General features: G+C 34.5%; 1 protein-coding gene across 1 annotated transcript; it reads right to left on the bottom strand.

Moving 5' to 3' along the window:
• Positions 1-1,606: 1,606 nt before the first annotated feature.
• On the bottom strand, positions 1,607-2,298 carry LOC120088978 (uncharacterized). The gene is made up of 2 exons (XM_039046416.1): positions 1,945-2,298; positions 1,607-1,894 (listed from the first exon to the last, which is right to left on the bottom strand). The coding sequence occupies exons 1-2, from the start codon at positions 2,296-2,298 to the stop codon at positions 1,607-1,609; spliced, it is 642 nt and encodes a 213-aa protein (XP_038902344.1).
• Between the last annotated feature and the right edge of the window lie 9,201 nt (positions 2,299-11,499).

The following is an 11,499-nucleotide window of genomic DNA, read 5'->3' as shown; positions in this document are numbered from 1 at the left end:
GATTATAATATAGACATGTTTATCATACTCATTTATCTTAAATCCATTCGATAACATAGTGTTTTCAAATTTTTCATGTCATTGTTTAGATGCTTGTTTCAACCTGAGACTTAACAATTTTACAAACTTTGTCTTCAAGTTCTTTAACAATAAACCCTTCAGGTTGTTCCATGTAAATTTCTCCATCTAAATCTCCATTTAAAAATGCAGTTTTTACATCTATTTGGTATATTTCTAAATTTTGTAAAGCTGCTATTACAATTAACAACTTATGTAATACTCGTTACTAGAAAATGGATATCGAAGAAATCTAGCCTTTCTTTTTGGTGAAAGTCTTTAGCTATCAACTGAGCTTTGTACTTATCAATAGTGTCGTCAACCTTTAGCTTTGTACTTATCAATAGAGCCTTTTGCTTCTTCTAGGATCAGACTCAATATTCTGATCATCTTGACCTTTTGAAGTACTAGCCTTATTAATTCTTTTGGTACCAATAATTTTATGTTCTTCCTCTTTTAAAGGAAAAAATATCTTCAAAGAATTCAACTTCAATAGATTCCATTATGGTATTATTAATGATATAATATATTTCTGATTTGATCACTATGAATTTATAAGCAGCACTATGTGCTACATAGCCTATAAAGACATAATCAATTGTCTTAGGTTCAAGTTTTGTCCTTTTTGGTAAAGGAACTTGTACCTTTCCCAAACACCCCCACACTTTCAACATTTTATATGAGGGTAACTTTCCATTCCACACTTCATAAGATGACTTATTATTCTTCTTATGTAGAATTCTATTTAGTATAAAATTTGATGTCAGCAAAACTTCCCCTCACAAATTGTAAGGTAAACCTGAACTATTTAACATGCAATTAACCATGTCCTTTAAAGTCTTTCTTTCAGCTACACCATTTTGTTGTGGTGTATAAGATGTTGTAGTTTGATGGATTATACTATTAACTTCACATAATTTGTAAAGTGATGATGAATCATATTCTCCACCTCTATCTGATCTAAGCACCTTTACTTTCTTTTCAAGTTGAATTTTAACTTCTGCTTATATATTTTAAAAACATTATAGTTTTATCTTTACTATGTAATAAATATACATAGCAATATTTACTACAATCATCAATGAATGTGACAAAGTATCTCTTACCACCTTGTGTGGGAGTAGTTTTCATTCACATACATCAGTGGGGATTAAATCAAGTAACTCATTACTTCTTTCCACATATGAAAATAACTTTCTTGTAACTTTGATTCAACACAAACTTCACATTTCTGTCTATTATCAATGTTAAAATTTGGTAATAGTCCTAAGTTTATCATTCTATTTAAAGAACGATAATTGGCATATCCTAATCTAGACCTGTCAAAATCACGCAACTCAACAATACAAGTAGAAAAGTTGATATTATTATTATTCTTTGGCATTTGTGCCAGTACATTCAATTTGAACATGTCATCACTCAAATAGCCTTTTCCCACATACATACCCCCTTTTGTCAAAATAAATTTATATGACTCAAATACAAGTTTGAACCCATTCTTGTTAAGTAATGTTCCTGACAATAGATTCTTTCAAATCTCTAGCACATATCATATGTCATTAAGGGTAAGTATCTTTCCAAAAATCCATTTCAGCATGACTTTTCCCTTGCTTTCCATTGAGGCAGTTGAAGCATTTTCCTTGTACAGCTTATCGCTACCATCTAGCTTCTCGTATGTAATGAATAATGACTTGTCCCTACAAATGTGCCTAGTAGCATCAGTATCAATCCACCAACCTTTGGTGTCTGAAGCCATATTTACCTCATAAATGACAGCAACCAAATCGTCATTTTCCTTGACATTGGCTTGATTGTTGGAACTTTGTCCCTTTTTGTGCTTGCAAATTACAGCAGTATGACCATTCTTACAACAAACCTAGAAATTGCCTCAAATGCGCTTGCTAGCATCATTCCTTGACCCATGATTCGCATTTTTCTACTTGAAATTCTACTTCTTAGGTTAACTTCAGTAATGTGAGCCTTGGCTTCAACTTCTAGCGGAGTTTTATCTCCTTTTCTGTTATCCTCTTCTATATAGAGTTTTGCCACGAAATTCTCCATAGATAACTCCTTTCGCTTATGTTTAAGATAACATTTGAAGTCCTTCCAAGAATGAGCCAACTTCTCAATCACAACAACAACTTGGAATGGCTCACTGATGACCAATCCTTCACATTGCAAATCATTGATAATAATTTGCAATTCTTCTATATGATTGACTACCAACTTGGTATCAATCATCTTATAATCTAAGAATTTTTCCACAAGGAATTTCTTGGTACCAACATCTTCTAGCTTTTACTTCTTATCTAATGCCTCCCACAATAGTTTTGATGTATTGTAGGCATTGCAATAGACATTACACAAAGTGTCCTCAAGACCACTAAGTAATAATTACAGCACAGAAAGTCTGAATGCATCCATGCTTGCTTTACAACTTATATTTCAGGAGTTACAACTTCTAGAGGGGTAATTAGGAAATCTTCCTTCAAAATATAAGCAAGATTCAGTGTGGTGAGATAGAAGACCATCTTCTGTTGCCATCTCTTGAAATTGTCTCCCTTGAACTTCTCTGGTTTTTCAGAATAAGGTTTGACAATGGGTGATCTAATGATGGTAGAGTTAGCGACATTAGTGGAGGAGTTTGTAGCCATCAGTTCAAATATACTAATTGTCTTTAGAATGTTGGGAGAAATAGCATATATAGAACTAAACACACTAGCAAACTGATTACACCTCAATTAATAGAAATAATACACTCAATGTATAATATTTGAACTCAAACAAAAGTCAAATAGTGTAACAAGACTTAGATATGAAAATAACCAAAGACTTGAAAGAACTTCATAACCTCTGGGGACTTAAAACGTAGTTGAGGCATGCTTCTAGTAAGCGATGTCCTGAAGACAAATATTCGCTTTACACGGGCTACAAACAGACTACAACGATCGTCTTAGCAGAATATAGTGACTAACTCCAGTAGAACTACAACCTCGAACTACACGGATCTGGCAGCACTATTGGATACTTGTTATCAACTCAACTCAAGAACAAAGGAAAGAAACAAAGAAAGAAATGAGAGAACTCTTTAATTTGGAATGATATGCTACTAATAAAGAACCAAGTTGTTATTTATAGGCTAGCAACTTGGAAACTCTCCAAATTAAAAAAAAAATCAAATAAATACAAAAATCGAAACATTTGTCAAATTTAACTCAATTGAGTTGTTACTTGATAAAAATCAAACATAACTCATTCAAATTGAAAAAACTAAAAATTTAACTTTCACACATATGAAATTTGTACATGAAACATCATTTTAATTTGAAGTTTCAAATTCAATTTAAAAGTCTCTAAACAATGAATTGAATCTGCACAATTAAATTCATTTTATGTTTCAAATCTTCACCGAACTTTCACTTTCTTTCACTATATATATCCAACAAACTCCACTAGTATATTAAACTAAGTGGTCAATTTAACTTAACAAATTAACATTAAACTCACCAAAGAAAATGTAAGAGTCAAAGTGACAAGATGAGGTAGAATTTGCTCAAGCCATAAGATCGTGGGGTATCCACATGACCAAATCTCTTAGAAAATGATTATAATATCAATGTTAAAAGACTAAAGAAAATAGAAATCGAAATGTGCAAAAAGAAAACCAAAGTAATGTTGGAAAATATAGAAAAATGGCGCACCAAAATATCAACATGGTACAGGATGTGGGACTAAAAATCAGCATACACAGAAGCAGTCATTATGTTAATTGCAATTATTCAACAAGGTATAAAAAATGTATCTGAGTCTTCCTGCTTAGTAGGTAAATTACCTGACAGAACTACCTTCTACTTGACCTCTTCATCTTGTATCTTTTCATCTGACGGAACTAGAAATGTCCATGGGGCAAGGCGGGGCTGGGGATGCCATTCCCCATCCCCTTCCCCACTCCCCATTTCATTCCCTATCCCCGTGAAATTTCCTACGGGGATCAGGTTCTCCGTGGAAAAATTTTTCCCGTTACTTTTTTTTTTTGTAAAGAGCCAATTAAGTTAAATCACTAATGTGAGAAAATTTTAATTAAATAATTAACTTTATCACTAAATTGTTTATTATGGTTTGTTTTATATGACAATTTGTATTTAAAGATAAATTACTCAAATTTTGGCCTAAAAAAGCTAACTACTTTTTTTTAGTAGAAAGAAATAAATATAAATCAATTTTTTCACATATATAATCTAAATTTAAACATTCAATTTAACCATATTCATTATCTTTCCCAATAAATAATCAAATTTGAAATTTAAATATAATATTTATATAATAATAATAATAATAATAATAATATAACATTAGATAAATATACTAAATAAATATGTAAAAGCTAATTGGGGTGGGGACGGGGAACGGAGCAGGGGTGAGGACGGGGAAAGCATTCCCCTTTCCCCGTCTCCATTCTATTTAGCTCACGGGGATTTTTTTTCTCCTACTCCCTCCCCCAATCCCCGCCTAATTAGGGAACTTGCCCCGTGGGAAAATTAGACATCTCTAGAAGTAACCTCAACTTTAATTTTTCTTGCCCTTTTTGGTAGGGCTCTTGTCACCTAGAAACTTAACAAAATACACCTCTTTTTTGTGCACATCTTCCTTAGCGATTAAAACATGTTAGGGAAAAAAGCAACATATATGTAAGAATTTAAATTAAGTGATGTATAAAAATGTACCTCACGTCTTCTAGGTGAGCAAGTCTTCTGTTCCTCAACATCCTTAGCATTTACATCTTCAATTGGCTCAATCACTGGCTTTGAATCAGACATATGGGAACTTTCAACACACAACCAATAGCAGAGATGGCACTAACATTACGCACATTGGACACAGGTTCGGAAGGAAGCTTCTTATACTGAGTGTCCAGCGTCTCAACTACGTCGGCCAACTGAGAGATGTGGGTGGCCATATTATGCTTGTGAGAGGTAGTGATATGCTGAAATTGCTTCTGGCTCTGCTTGATTTACAAGGTGGACTCTGCCAAGCTCTTGACCATGTCCCCCAAGGGCATACTCGAATTACTTTGGCCATGGTTCTTTTGATTGTCCCAACGGTTGTAATTGTACATCCATCCTCCTTGTTGATTCCCAGCATCATTCAGCTCCGCTACTGGCTCTTGAGCTTGTTGAGCCTTTGCAGAAACCTGTTACACAAGGGTAGATAGTTCAGCAATTTTAGCTTTAAGGTCACTTATCTCTTGTGAAGATGTAGAAAATTGAGAAACACGATATCGCGTCCCAAATTACTAGGGTTAGTTGCCATGGTGGATATGAGTGCTTTGGTCTCTAAAGATGTCTTATTAACTAGGGCTTCTCATACAGCTGCATCAATGGTACTTCTATCATTAAAGACAAACCCTTCACAGAAGTATTGTATCGAAAGCGCACCAGAGATCTGATGATGTGGAAAGCTGCCACAGAGGCGCTTAAAGCACTTCCAATACTCGTATAGAGCCTCCCTTCCAAACTGGGTGATGCCATAAATCTCTTTCCTGATCCTTACAGCTTTGGAGGTAGGAAAGAATTTCTCCCAAAAAATGTTTCTTCATCTCAGTTTAGGAGCTCACTGGCTAGTAGGAAGATAGTAAAGTCAATCTTTGGCTTCGTCATTGAAGAAGAATAAAAAGGCCCTCAAATTCATCTGCTCCTCTGGTACACCATGAGGTCTCATACCATCACACACAATATGGAATCCTTTAAGTGCTTGTGCGGGTCCTCTCCTGCCAAACCATAGAAAATAGGTAGTAAGTAAATTAATCTAGACTTAAGCTCAAAGTTACATGTAGTCTCACGATATGTGATGCAATAGGGTGTTGATCAACCTTAGGTGTAGCAAGGTCCCTTAATGTACATTACTCCTTAGGCTAGACCATTGTCTCCTCTTCTTCTTTTGAATACTCTTCCTCCAACGTGCCTTTTACAGGATTTTCTTTTCTCTAGCTCTTCGTTCTCTAGTTTCTCTCTTTCATCTCCTCTTTTCCCTACCAAGCTCTGCAAAATACAACAAAGAATTTTAATCATGGAAGGATCGGGTCATACAAAGAAAGAAAAATTCAAGAACGAACAAAGAACTGAAAAACCCTTTAATAGAGACTTGGCTCCTCAGAAACGACACCAATTTGATAGACAAAAAGTTGTTGAGGCTTTCTACCAATCAAATAATATTTATTTTCACAATCAACACTATAACTAACAAGTAGTCTTAACATCAAGATCGGGTCGAACCACAAGAAGCCTAAGATAAAGCTTCTCTAAGTTGAATTAATCTTTGGAAAGTAGTAAAAACTGGGTGATTTTGAGATTGAGTTGATAGGAAAACTAAATTGCATGAAATTAATGTGCATAAAATAAAATAGATTGAGAGAGAGGTACACGAGATTACCTTATCCGATTTAAAGGTTGTTAGACTTTCTATGGATTAATTCATTGATTATCATGGTAGGTTCATAGATTATCTAATTATTGTTGGGTTGTATGTCCTAAAACTCACAGTTTGTAAAGTTAAACATGTTCTATTTTTCAATAAAAATTTATTTGACATTTATTCAATAAAGTTGTTGTTGAACATGTAGATTGCATTTGTAAAGACTAAATCCAATAAATTAAGATTCATGGCTATTATACAAATACTTGAACTTTATATGGAGACATAAAGATGGATCAAATTCGAGTAAATAGTCAAAACGGTCTATAGTATATGAATAAGATTGGGTACCTTATTCTGGTAACACTATCGGATGCGGCCCACTCTGTAGTTGTTACAATTCGTTGTAAAGTGCTACAAATGAAGTGATCCTGATTCGTTCATGTATTGAAATGAGGAATGAGGGCGTCTTATGTAATGAGTTTTCATAAGATCGGACTAAGAAATAAGTCACTCTTACTTTTATACGTTATTTATTGTTTAAGACTGACTATTTTGCATAGATGACCTAGGTAACTCGATCTTAATCTTGAGCTAACTATGAACTCCTGTTTATTCAAGATTATCCTTAGATTTGCATAGATGAGGGTTGGCTTAACAGTGCCGGCTCAATAAGCCTCCCATTTCAAGGGTAAGACCGGGTAGATAGCTGGGGACATAGAGTACAAGATGAAATTCACGCCTACCTGATTTGGGGATAGAAGAAAGGTTCCTCACTTAAGTGTTGAATCCAGGTCTTGAACAAGGGGCCCCACCCTCTCATTGGACCGAGAGGGATTTGGTTTAGTGATTGGATCATAAATCAATTGTTCATTAGAGGATCAATGGAACTTAAGGAGCAAGATATAATTTCAGGGGTAAAACAACATTTGACCCAGTCGTTATTACGAACAACCTGTGAAGGGTCAACTTACTAATTATGCTTAAATTAACTAGACACAAATATATCTACAGTGAGGACAGTGCAACTACCGAGCTATAGTGGTGTGATTCTATAGTTAACGAATATTGATTAATTCGATATAAAGAGTTTAATCAATTAATCTCAAATCGTTGGAGCTCATGATCTGTAGGTCCATAAAGTCCCTCTACTAGCTCGTAAAACATGAACACTTTGGATTAGTAAATTGAATTTAGGGTTTGAATAATTATATTTGATACAATTAAACGTTTAATTTATCAAAATTAAAGGAAATCGGAGAGTTTATAACATTTAAATATTAATTACACGAATAGGATTCACATTTAAAATTAGGTGTTTGATTAGTTTAATATTTGATATTAAATTATTATTTAGTTAATTAAATTTCTTTAATTAATTAAAATCAAATTAATTTTCATTTTTTATTCAATTTAAGAAATTGAATTTTTAATTTTGTTTTTACTTAATTTTTTAATTAATTAATATTAAAATTGAAATGAAAATTGTGGTTGTTAGTGAAAATTTCCAATCTTGGTAATTTTCTTGGAATTCCACCTTTCAACACTAAATTAAAACACCTAGGCCACTTATCACTTCAAAGTGAAGTGTCAAAATTTGAGTTTTGGGGGTGCTTACATGAAAGGTTTTAATAGAACCTTAGAATTTTTCAGATTTGAAAAGTGTGTGGAAGGCTAAAAAAAGTTTTTGCATAAGAATTCTTTCTTCTTCTCTCAAATCCACAATATTTACCTTCACAATTCACTTCAATTCAGTGCTCCACCACTCAAATTCAGGGCTAAGAATAGTAGAGAAGATCTCTTGGTGGTTCACAGAGGATTTGAAGCAGAGATTTCATGAAGAGCGGCTTGGATTTGGAGGATTCTTCAAAGGTTTGACTTCTATAAACCCTCTTGTTGAAAAATTGTTTTGCATCATTTTTAGAATTCAAATTAAATGTAATTAAAGTTTTTATTGATTCTGAATGCTTCCATTGCATGCTTGTTTATCCTATCAATTGGTATCATGATTTAAGCACTCAATTAACGTTAATTTAAGTTAGGTGGGTGAATTTCCATGATTGCATGTTTGGGGACTGATATGATACTTCAATCAACTTTGGTATTAGATTTCTCTTTAATTCATAAGTTAAATTTGTAATTAGCTCTTATTTGATGAGCTTATATGTGTGCTCTAGAGTCTGTAACTTATTTGGAGTCAACGTCAAAATTAGGTTGTAATTGAAGTTGGAAGCAAGCCAGATCAGTAGTAAAAATCTGGATTGGAGCCACTGCCCTCGCAGCGTCATGACGTTGTTCATCTTAGAGCCCAAGGCATTGCAACGCTAGGATGAAACATCATGACGTTGTTCATCCCAACCCAGAAACACGCACATTCATGAGCTGGTTCACGTAGAAGATGTCCGATTGGACCGTTTTTTCAAGGATTCCGGTCAAGTTCAGCCAGCCTTGGTCCGGTTCAGCATCTTTTAAAGGTCTGGAGGTTTAGTTCGAAGGCTAGGGTTCGATTCAAGTTGGTTCATGTGATTCTGAACGGTTTTGGAGCTGATTTTGACCTATTTTATAATAATTTAGTTATTATTGCTTGTTTAGGATGCCAAAGTTGAACCATATCGGTGTTGCTTAAATTTTTATGCATGTGATGTATGTTATATTTAAATTATAACATGTATGTGCATATTGTATGCCACGTAGATTTTAAATCCCACCATCGAAAGCATGTTACATGCATTCGATATATGTTATAAAGAGTTATAATGTATAGTATGCATGTTTAGGGTTTCTAATATTTATTATAAGTGTTATAATAAATTATAAATGTCTTTGTTGAATGTTACGAATGCAAAGCATGTCTATTATTTTATAAGTTGTTATAAAATTGGATTAGAAATTAAAATCCATAACAAAGATAAGTTGCATGCTTACATAGGTTAAATACATGTTATAATAGTTAAAATAGGTCGTTATCTTATAAAATACTATTACAAACTCAACCGGTATATAATCCTATCTACGACTAGAGGTTTTTAAGTTGACGGTTTACAGAACACCTTCTAGCTGGGGATGATAACCGAATAATTGGGCTTTGTTAACCGGTTTTATAAGCGTGCATGAGGTGTGATATGTGAAGGAACTTGGATAAACTACATAGACTTAGGCTATTTAATTAGCCGAAATAAACCTGAGTATAAATATACCCAAAACACTTAGTAGAACACTTCAGTGGGAGTTTAATAACATATATGATATGTGAAGGAACTCTTATTGAAGAAACATCTAAGCGAAAGCAAGATCGTTCCAAACTCATTGTGACAAAATTACCGCATTCACAATCAAACAGACTAGTTATACATTTTACAACAAATTACAGGTATGCTTTGAAACTTTAAACAACAAAAGAACGAAATACGTACCAGTTGAAGAACCCTTCTTTCACAGAAATCTCGCTCTCGTCAAACGGACTGCACCTCTCGCTCTCGCTGAGATTGTCCAAGCTATCGTCCACCAAATCACGACGTTGTCTACCCGCGAACGAACTCCTCACAAACAAGGCAGCAGGGAAGACACCACCACTCAGAACCTTCGGTATTCTCGGAGTGAAAATCCAGGAGGTGTGGGCTTTGTTGGATTCGGTAGAGGGAAGGAGGAAGAGACGATCGTTTACCACGACCAAGCAAGTGGAAGAGATCGGGTGTCTATTGTATATACGATGCTTGATTGTTTAGATAAAGGTACACGATCGTGTAGAACAAAGGGCGACATTGTATAGACAATTATTTAGTAACGCTCGAGTGCGATCATGTAGAAAAAAGCTAGACGATCATTTAATCAAATCTATGCAATTGTTTAGTAAAATGTGCGCGTATACAGGATCATTTAGAAAACGTTGAGTTGTCGTTTATGCTCTCGGTTTGCTATGCGATAAGCAATGTACTACTTGGTAAGTGAATCTCTAATACTTTGCAAAATGAAACAATTTTTATTTTATCCTCCAGTTATGAAAACTGAATGCAACTCCCACTAACTCATTTGGTTACGGAGAAAAAACCGACACAATTATCCCATAATTGTTAAATTAAATAATAAATATAATCATATTATATTTATAACTTATGGTTTAATATCACATCATATGCAATATATTAATCATAGTCCTTTTCTCATCCACTAGATATAAATCATATTTATATCCTTTTCCTCCAATTAATGTATCTTATACATTATGTTAAATATATCATATAATTGACCAGTTCAATCATATCATATATAACCGAACTCCCTCTTGTCAATTTAAACATTTCAAACTGACTTAAGAACCGATTCTCAACTTGAATCCATTGAGCTACTAAGGGGACCTTATGGACCTACGGCTCGAAGCTCCAACGGTACGTGAATAGTTGACTAAACTCTTTAGTCACGAGATCCACCATCTGTTAACTGCCAAATATTCCACTAAAGATCGACAACTGCACTCTTCTCACCATAGATATATTTATGTGTTCATCGGATATAACCAATCAACAGTACGATAACCCTTCACAGATGCTCGTAAGTACAGTTGGGTCAATTTACCATTTTGCCCCTGTAGTTACATCTAACTCCTTAATTACCACTGATCCCTCTAATGAACAATACAACATAGTCCTACTATGTGTGGACACCTCTCGGGCCATGAGAAGGTGTGTGGCTCCACATCGTTCAATCCCCGGAATCAGCCCTTAAGAGAGCAATCTATGTACTTACCCCTGCTTCGGGGAAGGAGTGAATTCTATCTTGTGTAGCTAAGTTCCCAGCTCCCAAATCAAATGAATCCCCAAAGTAACAGGTTTGAGTCAGCGATCTGGCCACTCGTACCCGTGCAAATCAAAGGACTGCCTTCAAAGGCAGGAGTTTCCAACTCACTCAAGATTGAGGTCATGATACCTATGGTCATCCTAGTGAAGTGAAGTCTCTGCCATGAACAACGTTATATAACAAGACTATAAAACTTCGTGGTCTGGTCTTATACAAACACCTTTCTATATGATGCCC

The sequence above is a fragment of the Benincasa hispida genome, chromosome 10 (genome assembly GCF_027475165.1).
Source record: "Benincasa hispida cultivar pf3 chromosome 10, pf3_genome.v1.1, whole genome shotgun sequence".
Lineage (NCBI taxonomy): Eukaryota > Viridiplantae > Streptophyta > Magnoliopsida > Cucurbitales > Cucurbitaceae > Benincasa > Benincasa hispida.
The sequence above is the reverse complement of the archived record's forward strand: the minus strand, read 5'-3'. Positions and strand labels throughout refer to the sequence as shown.

Excerpts from the sequence above, each read along its gene's own strand:
- LOC120088978 (XM_039046416.1), bottom strand. The coding sequence starts at position 2,298 with ATGATTGATACCAAGTTGGTAGTCAATCATATAGAAGAATTGCAAATT. Across the intron at positions 1,895-1,944 it reads TGCTAGCAAGCGCATTTGAG|CACAAAAAGGGACAAAGTTC; the intron begins GCAATTTCTAGG and ends GTAATTTGCAAG.